The sequence below is a fragment of the Plodia interpunctella genome, chromosome 12, assembly GCF_027563975.2.
Source record: "Plodia interpunctella isolate USDA-ARS_2022_Savannah chromosome 12, ilPloInte3.2, whole genome shotgun sequence".
In the NCBI taxonomy this organism is placed as follows: domain Eukaryota; kingdom Metazoa; phylum Arthropoda; class Insecta; order Lepidoptera; family Pyralidae; genus Plodia; species Plodia interpunctella.
In genome coordinates, this window is record NC_071305.1 from 6,144,396 (window position 1) to 6,159,757 (window position 15,362).

Consider the following 15,362-nt stretch of genomic DNA (forward strand, 5'->3'; position numbering starts at 1 on the left):
TGCACGGATCAAATGTGTTAAATTGATTTGTACGCTAAATATCACAATAATATGTCTGGTTTATGACATAGTTTTTTTGAAACCTTTGCGATGTTTGGTTGCCTTTGCTTCGGTCTTAACGTATATTTTGAAACGAGATGTATACGCGATATAAACGACAAACTTCCGAAATTCTACGCCGGGATCAATTTTCTAACTTGATTGCATTTTGTACATAATATTTTTAAAAGTTCCAAGGATTTGATAGTAAGTACTAGTTATATAGAGTATGAAATTAGTTTAGGAAAAAATAAATAAAATTAAAAAGACTTATTGGTTAGATTTAATGTTAGATTAGGTAGGTATATCACCCATCTTGAGTAACATTCCTTGCAAGATATTTTATATATTGAAATGACGCAGATAAGACATTTACAATCATATCCTGATTTTTAATTCCACGGAATTATGACATTTCATAAATGTGCCAACGTGAAACAGCCGAACTGAAAATGGGAAACATTTTGGTGAAATAAAAAATTACCTATAATGAATTTTACGTTTCAATTAGAAAAACTAAAATTTATTTTAATTTTGAAATAGTAATTAGATTTCAGGAATCCTGTTGATTCACAGGTTAAAAACCTTTTTTATGAAAACCATTTTGTTAAATCTATAAAGACTTAATTTGTTGAATTTTTGACCAAGGATCCACAACGAGAATCCGTTTCGTCGGAATGGCTTACAAGCTTACAGCCTGATTTTCACTGACTGAACATATAAGTCGTTTTACTGTTTTTTCCGTTTAGTAAATCTACAAATGACCTTTCATCTGTGCTTCCCAATGGTGCTACAATGGAACTAGATCAAGTCTCTTGTCATTTGATCTAAATCAGTTATATATGTTTTTATTGCGAAAAAACCTGAAGGCTTATTTTTTCTGAAATGGCGAAAAATGTCACTTGTCAAAATTCCTTGGAATTAACAAGCCGGGTGTAAAAATAATACGTAGTTTCTGAATTAATCGTAATAAAAAATAAACTGATGAAAAAATTGATTTTGTGGAGGAGGTTTGTGTGGAGGTTGATTAAAAATTGTATTGCCATTTTATTATTTACGGTAAAACAGCCTCCTTTAGTAGTCTCCCTTGCTTGTGATCGTGACATTACTCAAAATGGACGTCTTAAATGAATGGATGTGTAGGTATAACCAGTGTCTATTTGGTACATTAGATTATAAATAGCTAAAGTAATTATTACCATGTCGTAAATGTACTACAATTTCAGACAAAATTAAATTAATTATAAAAGATTTTCAATCATTACCATAATGCTTCAATTGTACAGTACTAGTTTAAAATATGATAATATGTATGCTTTACTTTAATGATATACATTATTGACAGATCTGAATTACAGCTTGTATACCTTCGTTGCTCTACAAAGTATAATTTCAAGTATTTTTGTAAACTTGTAAATTTCTATTATTATTTTTCGAGTCTTCCATAGATACTTATCTCTAATTTACGAGGAAACGCCAGAAGAAAAATTACTTTTTATAATAAATACGTTTTAGTCTCATTTTATATTTTTTTACTTGATTATAATGTACATGTTTCTAAGTAACTTAGAGAAAGTATACAACATTTTGGTGCTTTATTAAAAACCTAGGGGGAAGAGATCATTTATTCACCTAATAGGATTACATTTACGATATCAAATACGCTTAAGTTGCAGTTATTTTATTCTTAATGCTGCCTTTGTTAAACGATCATCTATAAATTTATATTGGGGTAGTAAATACGGTTAAATCATAAGTCCTGATAGTTTATTAATTTAGTTGCAATTATTTTTATGAGCTTATAATTATTATCTGTTGAGTCGACTGACAAATGATTAGGATCTTGCCAAATTGTATTAATATTATTAGCAACAATTTGCGAAAATGTCATTATGAAAAATAGATCATATTATTTATTTTTTTGTTTAAAGTTTTATTGACTAAATTTCGAAAATATTTTTGACGTCAGCTCGTTTTTTAATGCTGCAATGAAGGAATGTCTCAAGACAGTCTTCTGTATCCTTGTGAGTATACAAACCATTTTAGTTTTTTTTATATATTGACATTGTCTATGAATGATACACATCTTACAGCATGTTCAAGTAATAGACCTTTAGTATTTGTGTTGTAAAAATAATAGGATCAAGATTTCCAATTATTCAACTAGCTTCATAGTAGTGTTCTTTTTGGCAGTGTCCAATGCTGTACAAAAATTTGATATACTAATGAAATATTATCTGCTTTATTCATAAATTTCATTTTGCTACTGACTTTAGAAATTTCAAACATTGCACGTAGACTTTCAACTTTACTGAGGTTTTTACAACTGAGAACATCAATGTGTGTATGTATTTGTATATTTATGTAAGTAAAAAAAATGTCACGTGTTTTTGGTGGCGTGTATATTGTGGTCACAATGTTTTTATCTAGTATCACGCCAGTTGCAAAGCACGTGACATTATGGGAACATTTATTAAGTTTTTAGCATTTTTGGTTTAATTTACTGTGGTAATTATTAGAACAGGGAGTATATTTTGATTGTGTGATACTCTTTGTATGTGCGTGTTACATTTGAAGTAGTAAGTTTTTAGTAATTTAATATTTTATTTTCTGCTGTAACTTGGTATCCACTTTATTTGATACTTTGAATTTTTGTTTTGTAAATTGTAAGCATTTGTTTGCTTCCAGCCAGGTTTTTAATAGTTAAACATAAGTGCTATGCATGCTTAGCAGTTCATAGTATATGCTATATACATACAGTAAAACTTAAGATTATTATATATGTATGTGTTGTACTTACTTATTTGTTAGTTCGATAATTTTTGCTTTGAATTCACCATATCATATGGCACGCTTTCAAATGTTTACAATAATAGTTTATTTTCTAATCAGCCACCTTAGCAATTCGACTCGATTTCAACTCGAATGAATGAACCGATACACTCACAAAGTAAGTAGTCAGGAGTGTAATGTCGAGTCTATTGGAAGCCTATTTGATGTGTTCTCATCCACTAAACACTTTATTTCAGAGGTTCCTGCAGCTTTTTCTGTCTTCGAATTACTATATTTTGTAGCAGATTACTACCAATATATTTAATTATCATGGTTTCACGTCATATAGGCTCCCAAAATTGAAGCGTAGTAAAATTGTGTACAAAAATGTACCGTTGTAACATTGTACGCGGTGGTGGATCGTAACGCGACGCGACGCAGAGCTACTAAACCCTGACTCTGCTTGCCATTTGTTAAGACAATTCATAGAAGCTCTTCGGTGATCTGGTTCTTTATAGTTATATAATTAGATCCTTTTTATATCTATATCAAATAAACCTTTTCCATAAAATCGACGCTGGTGTATTTTTTTAACATGGGTTTACTAATCAGTTACTAACAACCCCTTTAACTATCGAAATTTGAACCAATGAGAAAATCTATGAGAATATTGTTGCAAAAAAATTGGTGAAGGGTCAAAAGTAAAACAAAAGTTTAATCGAAGCTTTCGCTTATTTCACTCCGGCGATTAAATCGGGAAAGGTTTAAATAAACGTTAAAATAAATAATAACACGTTATATTAACAAGGATTAGATTTAAAAGTGCCACCTCAAGTTACTTGCACATGTAAGTATATAGATTGTTTACACATATTTTGCTTATTTGTTCCTATATGAATGTGAATGAACTGTTTGGCATGTGTAGCAATAGTGTTTCAATTGCATGTAATATTTTTATTTTTTGCTCAAAAATTCAATTGTAGCATGTTTAATGACACTTTGTTAAGTTTACTTTGTTGTTTACGCACTGATTCGATACTGTAAATGTTTATTGTTATATTCTTTACCGCTTAACAACATGTACTATCTAATTACAATGTATAAAATCATAGATTTGGTCAATTTCAGTCACAGCTGTGTATGAACTAAAGTTTATTTTAATCGGTGTCGAAATGGAAATATTGTATACATCTGTATTGTCATTTGACATCTGTATAACTATTACATGAAATATTTAAGTATAAATATTTTTTCTAAAAATAAAATCAATGCTTTGCTTATGTGGGTAAAAAAAGTGGTTTTGAAGTTTGGGCAATATGCTTTGCTAGATACGTCTGTTGGGTTAGAATTAGAACTGTCTGAATAGCTATTTCTGGCTCTGTTTGTGGTTTAGAACAATTGAAATATGTCTGATCAATAAAAATCAATATTTCCGTGTTGACATGAAATGTTATCATATAACCATTAGCACGCATCACGTCCACTAACGCGCCTATGTTTTCATTCACATAGGTTGTTTTCTTCCTTACACAGACTTCAGCCCAGATGAATGGGGACCAGAATATCCACTAAGCACCTCGTCAAGATATTCCATACCCATGCCGACTTTATATAGTACAGAAGGTACGTTATTTTATACACTATCCAATAATTATTGTTATAGCAATGGCGGCAATGTGGAGTTAGTTTTTAAGTCCACGCTGAGTCAACAAAGTGGTAGTAGTAAGATGATTAAATAAATAAAGTCTGTAAGGTGAAGGGATGTGTGTCTATATATTTTTAGATTATTGTGAAATCATACAAAGGAAGGAGACGAATATAACTTTGGCGTTGGCTCTGTGTGGACATAACATTAAACTTCAGGAATAAATAATTTTTCTTGTTGTCTATTGCTCAAGTGTGTAACAAAGGTTATATTTTCAGGTTATAAATACAAAAAGCCTAGTATAATAGAGCTGGTGTTATACAATATGGCGGCGCTGCTGGGCGGCGTGGCGGCGGGGTATGACGTCAGAGTATCCAATATCAGCCCGCTGCATCCTACACTACAGCCTCATAGGTAACATTGCCTAAACATTTTGCTTTTTTACAAATAGTCGATGCACCATGGTACGTCACTACCGATCTAGACCTAGATCTAGTTGAATTTCGGCATTTTTCTCAGCAGCGTTCATTCGTTGCTAATGTTCAGTTGTCGTTCATTCTTTCGTAATTTGTTAGAATATTGCGTGAAAAGTGCCTTTGAAGGTCTAATTTCTTAATAATACTTAGTTTTCAACTTGTAGAGCCCTGCCTCTTATATTTTCGAAGTTAACAGTGTCCTGCGCCGATAGTTTACGTTTATATTTTTATCTTTGCATTTTCAGAGCCGAAATAGAAACTGAACCACTGAGCTCATCTATATACGAAGGCTACGGCTTCGCTCACAACACCTACCACGGACCCACGCGCCATCTTCGAGCACCGCTCAATGCTATCACCGGATCACCGGTGAGTGTCACTTTGATGATATTTTTTTATTTCTCACCATCGAATCGATTCGAAGTGAGACGCAGATAACCAATCAATTGCGCCATTGTGACGCAACGAGAACCACAATGCACATGTTAAATATATCTAATTGTAATATGATATTTTATCAGAAAGTAGTGAAACAGGCCTTTAGTGTTGCCAAACCATCGTTATTTTGCAACGCTAGTATTAAAACTTATATTAACTACAAATGTTACAGATATCGAGTCTGCAAACAGAAGAGCAGAAACCGATCCGCTTTACGGACTCTCCGACGCACTACGCTCACCCCTCGTCCTCATCAGGCTACGGGCACTCTGCGCAGCCGCTCTCGGGAACCTCAGGCCTCGGCACCAACTACACCTCCACACAACCCCCCACCCCTTCCCCAAGAAGAACCTCATCTTCCACCTCAGACCATCTTGCGGATTTATACCACAACTACAGAGAAAACTTCCAGCCTTCACCCTCTCAAGACCGAGATTTTTACTACAGAGCCGAGCCCTACACGTACGACAGAACAGCAGACTATGTTGTCAAACATCCTTACTACGGAAGGGATCCGTACGAAGAGTGTTCCTCCTTCGAATACAGAGAACCTACCCCGGATTACCGCCCCTCAACCCAATATCTCACCCACAGACGCACGCCGTCTAACTCCTCAGCCTCTAATTCTCACCCAGAAGAAGCGCCCTTCTCACCATCACGACAGTACAGAACGGAAAAGTACGCCACGAAAGACAGAAGAGACGAATACCGTACACCCAAATCTGAATACCCTAGGAAAACCAGTGATTATTCTTTACCTCGAGATTTCTTCAGACAAGACTCTGAAAGGTCGGAAGTGGAGAGACCGGCGAATCTCGGGTTGGATTTGGCGCCTACAAAGCTGAGGTCGAGTTTGAAAAAGTACAATAAGAAATCGAGTGCCTCAGGCGGCAGTTCAGGCGGGGGCACGCCCACCAACCCCACGCCCCCCGACAGCCTCACGAGCGAGACGGATAGCTCGTACGTGTCCGCCCGCGACGGCTCCAGCGGGTCGCAGTCGCGCGTGCGCTTCAGCCCCGAGGCCTTGCACGGCGGCCCGGAGCGCCGGCCCTCGCGGCACTCGTAGCGAAGGCTGAAGAAGTTCGACGACTACCTCGTTTGATATCGACGCCGGACTGTATATATCGCTTGCGGGTAGTGCGTGGAACGCTTACGCTTTTCAGCTATTTGTTTTTTAGTGTTGTCTATGGACTGAGGGGATGTGAGAAAACACGACACGGACTTCATTTAGTGTATTTAGGTCGGTTTTCATAGGCGGAGTTGAGTTTTATGACGACGCCGATGAAAAGTTTTTTTTGCTGTTAAATGTGTACCATTATTTGTGTATTCGTAATGGCCATACCGAGTCTGATGAGTAAGAACTGCAATAAGCTATGTATAACTGCGATTGTGTTCATTATTTAACGTAAATACTTAGAATCACTGTATAATATGTATAATATCGTGTCAAATATGTAATCGTCGATATAGAAATGAAAAAATACGTTCATAGACAATACAGTGCCTATAGTTGGTAATATTAAATGGTCACAATCACTAGATGGCTATTATAAATTTCACGCCAGTTACTGAAGATTAAAAAATTAGAAGAACAAACACATAGGATATAGACACCAAAACGACGTAGGCACAATGATTTATGCGATGTACAAAATGTAAATAATGCAGACATTTTAAATACTTATTTTTATATTATACAATTACTGGCATTTATTTTTTGTTACTCAGTAAAATCATTTTGTTTTTATTTTATTATTTTGTTAAATTATAAATAGTACAAATGTATTTTAAGATGTTTTATGAACAATAAAATGTATTGTTCGCTGAATTAAAAAATATTTTCAATCTTGACATAAATGAATCATGTATATTAAACTAACAATTAATATATTATGTATATCGAGTAAATGCATTTTGTACAGAAGAGATCAAATATTAGATATTTTTTACTTATATCTAAATAATAATTAGGAGTAAGAGCAGCTTTTGTACCCCACAGTGAATTTATAATTAGGTGAAAGTAAAACTAGTCGGAAACATACAAAAAATACTATAGCATATCCAGCTAACAAAATTGATATTGTATTCGATATTATGCTTCCTTAACCGAATCACTGGATTATTTTGATATTAATGGGCAAGTATACTTATTAAAAGGTAGTTTTGAGTTAACGTGAAGGCCTATAATGTAACATTGGAAAATATCTCACATTTAGCATTAAAATTATTAAAGATAAGGTGTATATCGGAAATTTTATTAATAATCTTCTTAGCTTTGATATTATTAGCTGAAACCAGTGCCTAATATTTGCTGGAAAGGTTTTTGAGATTACGTATTGGATAGCGAAGTGAAAAGATTGTATTCCATGTGGTTAAGGCCAGTAACGCATTAACGCGGTGACGCGTAATATTCTTCACTAAGTACATTATTTTATTTATTCCTAGTGCAATATGGGAAATTATTTTGCGTCCATTTTTTATTTTTTATGTTATGTATATATTGTTTAATGATTGCGATTTATCAGTATTTTATACAGTATTTGAAATTCATTATATACTGACCGAAAATGGAAAATATTCTGTATATTGTATGTTGTATGGTGTGATTTATTTATTAAGTTATTTATGGTTTATCAGTGCCAATGACCAGTGTTTGTTATTTACTTCACAAGGTTGTCTACCTTCTTTTGTTTCAATGTCTTGAGTACAAACCAAATCCTAACCAAATTATTGTAAGAATCTCATACCTAAGTATCAGAACCCGAGTCACAAATTTTGAGTCAATAATGAGTACACCTTTGTAAATATCGACATTCACGGCGCGTATATTTACATAACTCTAGTCTTGGATTTTTTTATTTAATTTTAATATCGGGCTAGTATTCGAATTGTCAACGAACGACTGGCGAGCGTATTACGAATGAATATTATTGAATTTTTGTAAAAAATGTAATACACCTTTTGGGCATTCCATTATTTTTATGTAAACAAAACATTCCAGTGTAACCCGAAGTGATATTATGCTCACTCAAATTTCTTTTAGTCGAAAGTAAATGGTGGTTTTGTGTGCCAATAACTCGAGGTGGGAGGATGCCTTACATCTGTACGTTAAATCGACAAATAAATAATAGATTAAGCTTTTTACAAAGACTTCTTATTTACTATCAACCCAATCTAACAAACAAATTAGCGACAAGGATAGATGTAGATTCTAAGTGATTCTGTAGCAATTACACACTTTAGAGGAACACGTTTATTTCCTCTTACAAACTAGGACATGTTCAAAAGAAAACACATCTGAAAGAATATAAAAAGATGAACAACTTTATTCAATACTGGATAATTATCTAAAATACTATATAATACGTCAGTGCAAATGTAAAACAAGTACTGTCCATTTGCCAATGACACCACTGTGAAAGATAGGCATAATAGCTGTTTATGTAAAGAAATACGGACAATTTTATCAGATGGTTACATTGGCATTGAAAGGAAAATACTAGTTGTAAAATGTGCTCTTAATATCTAAAGAATCGGTTCATATAATAAACAATTTGTGGCAGAAAAGAAAAACGTGCACTAAATACAAATTTGGAGTACCTAGTTATTGATATATTTTTAAAGTGATATTTTCGCATCATAACAATTTAACAATAAATAAACACTCGGATCGAGGTTGCCAAGAGTGGAAAAAAATACAAGTTATGTCATCCACAGATTTCATCCAAAAAATTGACCCTGTTCCTTTTTTATCCAATTCATAATAATTTAGGTTTTACCTAAACCAAATTTCTTAATACTACGTGTGCCTGGAAATGTACCAGAAATATCACAAGTAATAAAATGTACATCCGAATAATCTCTATGGTTTATATATTATGGTCTAATCTAAATTATAGTAGAGTGTATATTATGACTAGTACAATGATTTCGTCGTTGTCTCGTCCATTGCAGGGTTAGATCAGAAATTTAATTGGCACATTACGTAGGGTAGAGCATACCATCCATCGGCAGTGTTTGTGATTGACAATTTTTTTTTTCACCTAATTTTATACTTTTTCCCAGCTATTTAAAAAAAATGCTAGCTATACACTATCGGCAGACAGTTCGCCAAATTTTGTCGATTTCGTCGTACATTGCTGGTTTTTCGTCGCGGTAAATAAAAATTCGCGTCGGCATCAATCAGATTTCGCCGATAGTGTGTAGCCGACATAAAAGCTGTGATGTGATCTACTTACATACTTATATATTGCCATTCTTTCAGTAAACAAAATATTTTCCTATAAGGATTAAATGATTAGAAAAGAATAATCTAAAAATTCCTAACACCAAGGATTTATACCTAATAAATCCTTGGTGTTAGGAATGTTCTAAGACTGGGCCAACCCAACCTACTTACATCACAGTTTTGTCAAATCTAAAAAACTTAAAAATATACCACAGAAAATCTCCTGTGAATATGTGTAGCATAATCATGCTGCCATATGTTTTATAGTTTTCTATTGGCCACAGCTTACTAAAAAAACGGTTGCCACCAAAAAAATACTACAATGTTGTATAATGTAATGCTATCCAATAAAATCCTAATCTGGAATTCTATGTAGGTATTCCTATCGAAAATCTAATGTAGCATAATCTCCTATAGTAGATAGTTGCCTAGTTTTCGCTAATAAAATATAAAGTTGGTGCTAGTGAGCAGGGAGCGCCCGTTCATTTATTTCTCATAGTTACTATGTCCCCAATATAGTAATTTCTTCGGTCATTTTTTTCTCGTATGTCTAACGGCGGTGGACAAACGACAGTTGAAGTAGACGGCAGCTAAATATAACTGGAAATTAATCCGACCTATTGCAGTGAACATAAAAACTATTTCAATAGAATTTTCCATTTTCGTCTGCATTATGGAGTCAAATCACATTATTCATGCTTCGGTGGCACGTTGCCAGTAACTTTGTTTATCAGTTCATTCAAAGAAAACCATTATTTTTCATGTAGCCAGTATTTTGGCGGCAACTGAGTTATAAGAATGTGGTGAAAGAAACAAAATTGTATCGATCACCGTCGCAGTTAGCTTCTGTCGACACAATTTTAATCTATGGGAAATTTTTGACAGCAAGTTACCTATGCCGGCGCCGCCGCCATACAGTTGTTTCCCGCCGACTCGCCTTGATTATTAGGATTGTAAGTTACTATTTCAACTGCTCTTCCCTCCAGTCTTATTGATTGTCTCATAGGAAACAAAGCGATGACGTGGATGCGTTATTCAGTCTTCTTAGCGTTCCCAAATCACATGTGAGATTATCAAAGGTGGCGAGCGCAACTTCCTTATCACTTAAACTTACAAGATTAGTAGTAGGTAACTAGTTACGTTTTTGCAAAAACATAAGTAATCAATGAAATATATGGAAGCTTTGATAAGCGTACAAAACAAAGTCTAAAACTCTAGACAGAAAATTTACTATTAGCTTAGATAAGAGAAAATTACATGAACCTATCGTGTCTTCGTTGATTTTCAATTAATAGTTCTCATCTTCACAGAATACACTACGCCTACCCAAGATCTATTGAAAAATTACTGGAACGCAATTATGAATTCAAATTAGCAGAATCGACACCGAGTCAATACGAGGAGTCTTACACGATGTTCGTTTATCATTTAGCCCTAAAAACATCCCAACCTATTTTGTGGCTAATATACTATACCCAGTCCATTGAGCGAGTACAGCTACGGGCTAAAATTTAGTTCGAATGCATATCTACTTATTATGTATACCGTGGGCGAAAACCTTGACCTTTAACATTGTTTAATCCGAAGTCGATATAATCACATACACGCTACGCGCACTCGCGACACAGAAAATGATTTTCTCCATTTGAAACCATTACAAGTTCATCTTATCGATCATATTAATATACCATCAATATTTATTTACAGTTGCCTATCTCTCTGGAACTAGTCTAGATAGTTTAGCCATAAGGAAGAAGGGACATTCTAGGCTATGGTATAAATAAATATAACGAAACTGTGGTATTCATATGAAAAGACCACAAAACATCGCTTAATTATCATGGAACATGTAAAACTGGAATCGGTCGGATGACCACGCCACCAAAAAAATTAACCAGTTTCCCGTTCTCAGTCCATTAACATAGTGTGTGAGCGCCTCTAAAACTTATATAGGATTTGATACCTATTACCGGTGAACTCAGTATTATAAGAAACTTGCGGAAAAAAAATACACCAGGTTCGATGTGGTTTATGTAACTTACAACTACTGATTATATTGACCAGTTTGCGGATAGAAACAAAATATGGGAAACCAAAACTGTCTTCTAATATAAAGTCATCCTAGTGCTCTACCACCAGTCAGGTGTCAGATTTTATTTAAGTCGGCTAAAGGCATCTGACATGACTTTTACGACTGCCTACGACGCTAATGTCAAGTAATCGCATACACACTAGTGAACTTAAACTGTCAACAGTGTGCAGGTTTCCTCACAATGTTTTATTTAGTAAGTCAGATTGGTATACAAAATGTTGTGGCTCATGTAGCATTGGAACCTAGCTCCTTTTGATCACAACCGGACGGTCTTAACCACTACCGCTTTAAAGCCGTGCACACTGAAAGACGCCATAGATAAAGCAATTGTAAGTGGCGTGGTTTTTGATCGTCATATACCTACCTATACACACTACGAGGCATGTCTACCTAAAGCTAACGGTTTTCATATCTATCTCGAGAGAAAAGGGTCGTTCACATTCACATTTCTGACCTTGTCCTTGAAGGACACTAAGTCGCTAAAAGGCGGCGCCGCCGGCGTAGGTACCTAGCTATATATATTTCGTCCTACTACTGGTGTAGTGCACGTAGCTTGGAAGGTATTTCACTACATTTTTAACAATATCTGAGATAATGTGCCAGAGGTGTATCGATGGCGTTATTTTTATTACAATTTCTAAATTTTTCTTACAGTATACCTAGTTCAAATCGTATTGATTTTAAACAAACGATAACAAGTCAAAATACTTACTTTATCACACCAGTAACTGTATATTAGGCACATGGTGCTTAGCGTACAATACTTTAAGGTACACAATATTGTGGCAGTCTTAGAAACCTGGTTCAGCGTGATAATCTACATCTGAAATTTGGCGAATTGGACTATTATAAAGGCCCGACGCGGCCCGAGCCGAACACACAGAATTCCTTTGCAGCACTTTTGCTTCAGTTATATGGAATGTAATGCATGCATGCAATAAAATGTCATACAATTTTGTTGTGTACGTGCGTGATACGCATTAAGAATGCACGGGCCTTAATTTTCCCTAGCTTATAGACCCTACCTACACCCTACTTATGGACATTTTAAGAGAAGTTCTCATGAATATTAACTGCACATTCACATTTTATGTTAAACTATGCTACCACTAATGGACTGACTCAAAGCCGTATTTGTATAGATTAAAGCTATTAAACATATGCGTCTATGACGGCATTGAAAAAAGTTACTGTTGAAACATGATAATTCTGAAACTAGAAGGCCTGACTTGCAAATGAGCCAAAAATAATATTTAATAAGAAATTAATGGCGGAAAAAACAATAACTAGAGCTATAAACGCGAGGTAACATAAACAAATAAACTTATTTTTGCTCTTTCACTACACAACATGCAATATTTAAGCAGTTTTAAACAGCTGACCTGCCGCGGACAGACAATATACACAAAATTATATATTATGTACATGTTAAACTACTGCCACAAATAATTATATTATGTATTAATACTTATATGTATATTATTATGTATGTAAATAAGGACACGACAAGGTGGGGGGTATAAGTTGTATATAGAAAAAAATAGAGAAATATACAATAATATCTATTTAAACATGAAATTTATTAAAGATCAAAAAACATACAATGCTTTTGTATTACACAAAATAAAATACCTGGAGGGTTAAAACAAGCGTCAGGGCAGCAACTAGCTGAGGCGGGGCGTGCCCGGGCGCTTGCGCGAGTCAGATATACATACTGCGACAGGTCCATACATAGTCCAATAATATAATACCATATCATATGATAAAAGTGGGTACACATATATGATACTGTCAAGCCAACTAAACTCACAGATAGTCATGTTCATTGCGAATATAAAACTATATTAAATCTTACAAAAATACTTATGCGACTAATCTGAAATGCATAATAGAGGATCTTCCTTCTCGACTACAAAAATATTTTGAGATTGGAATGAAATTTTTAAGCTTTCGGCCTGGGTATGATCACAAATAAAAAGACGTTCATAACGTCTATTCAACTCTAATTATTCCGTTTCTGTGTCTTAAAACTAACTGATAGAACCTGTCCATTGAGCGTGTATCCATTGAGCGCCTGTATAGCCATTGCGGCCTCATCATATTCACGCATGTTTACAAATGCAAAGCCTTTGTTTTTCTTTGTTTCAGGATCTTTAATCACTTTTATAGAATCAATTGCACCATATGGGCCAAAGAGTTGCCATAAAGCAAGCTCTTCAGTGTCCTCACCAATATTATATACATACACTGTAGTCTGATGGGGGGCTGGAGGGGCACCAAGCAATGGTACAGGACTCGCGGGGGCGCCCAGTAGAGGTAGTGGTGTGTGGTTGGTGGCCGCCATTGGATTGAAGCGTTGTTGACCCTTGTTGATGAATGGCAATGCTTTGCCTGGTGACGGCAGTAGAGGTGGTGGTGAAGCCTGCGGGAAACCAGGCGCAAAAGCAGTAGGTCGTGCACCGAAAGCTGCGCTCAGATTGGTGCCATTGAATGCGGCCGGCGTCGTCCCATTGAAAACGGCCGCAGTTCCATTGTACGCTAGTGGTGTCGTCACTCCGATTCTCGGGGCCGGCCGAGGGGGGTTTTTGTTGGAATTTGGCTTGTTGGCGAACTTAACAACTATTGGGCCTGCACCTGGGATTGGCGTTTGCCCATTCAAATGTTGTATTGCCTCCTCGGCTTGTTGTCTGTTCTCGAAACATACGAAACCGATTCCTTGAGATACACGACTGTTGGTTATGTTTCCAAACTGACCAAACAAACTGTTAAGGCGTTCTAGCGTCATATCAGGAGGTAGATTACTTATATAAAGATTTGACTCTATATCCGGTTTATGGCTGACCTTGTTTTCGGGGTTGAGCAGGGCGAAAGATACTTTTAAAGTCTTTCCTTGCATTAGGAGGCCGTTGAACGCTGTCCGCGCCTTCTCAGCATCCTCGTGTTTTTCGTATTCCACGAAACCGTAACCTCTGTTAGCGATTAGTTTACAACTCTCAATCTTGCCCATTGCAGAGAATAAAGCGTACATCATATCCCGCGTCATCAGTTCTGGGATATAATTGACCATGAGTTTGGTCGGTGACACATTAGAATTGGCGTCGCCGCCGCCATTCTCCATTTCGTTATTTATCATTGTTCTTTGATTGTAAAAACTACACTACGGAAACGAAAATACTAATAAAACTCACACTCCTGGAAGTTGATTATTTCATTTGCAACATATATAAGAACAAAGAATGAACGCTAAAACTTCCAGTTACACGAAATCGTAAAGCAACGCCGGTTCACAAGTTCATCATCACACGAACAAGTTTGTTTTTGGAATGTTACCAGGATTTTGTGCTCACAATGGAAACAATCAAAGAATTGATTTATAATAACACTGTGTCTTCCAAATTTACAGATTTGATGATAATATTCTCAAAAATTGTAGTCAATCACACGTGCGATTATTTGATTCTGTCAAATTATATTTAATTTTTGTAAAATAATGATCGCGTGGCATTTTTCAAAGTTTGTCTATGGATCAAATAGAAGTTTACACCAGTGCAGAACCGATATAATACCGATTTTTCACCGGCGAATGAAATAACGAATGAAAGGTACACACATTGCCAATTTTTAATATGATTGCAGATTTACGACCAAAAATACCTTCTACGCAATCGTGGT

At 35.3% G+C, this 15,362-nt stretch overlaps 2 protein-coding genes across 8 annotated transcripts in view; one reads left to right on the top strand and one right to left on the bottom strand.

Annotated features, from left to right (window-relative positions):
* slpr (slipper) overlaps positions 1 to 8,518 on the top strand; it is a 30,827-nt gene extending 22,309 nt beyond the window's left edge. For 2 of the 7 annotated variants that reach the window (XM_053752585.2, XM_053752586.2), the window contains 5 exons: positions 2,034 to 2,063; positions 4,324 to 4,434; positions 4,735 to 4,870; positions 5,178 to 5,301; positions 5,543 to 8,518. In XM_053752585.2, the coding sequence (XP_053608560.1) occupies positions 2,034 to 2,063; positions 4,324 to 4,434; positions 4,735 to 4,870; positions 5,178 to 5,301; positions 5,543 to 6,436 (1,295 nt within the window). In that variant the 3' untranslated portion in view covers positions 6,437 to 8,518. The remainder of the gene's footprint in view (positions 1 to 2,033; positions 2,064 to 4,323; positions 4,435 to 4,734; positions 4,871 to 5,177; positions 5,302 to 5,542) is intronic. The other 5 variants (XM_053752588.2, XM_053752589.2, XM_053752590.2 and 2 more) reach the window with 3 other exon arrangements.
* A 4,733-nt stretch (positions 8,519 to 13,251) lies between these two features.
* fne (found in neurons) lies at positions 13,252 to 15,218 on the bottom strand. Its single transcript, XM_053752592.1, has one exon. It carries the CDS (start codon positions 14,821 to 14,823, stop codon positions 13,693 to 13,695), a length of 1,131 nt encoding a protein of 376 aa, XP_053608567.1. The 5' UTR covers positions 14,824 to 15,218; the 3' UTR covers positions 13,252 to 13,692.
* Positions 15,219 to 15,362: the final 144 nt, after the last annotated feature.

Bases quoted from the DNA above. Each gene is read 5' to 3' on its own strand.
- fne (XM_053752592.1), bottom strand. From the start codon at position 14,823: ATGATAAATAACGAAATGGAGAATGGCGGCGGCGACGCCAATTCTAAT.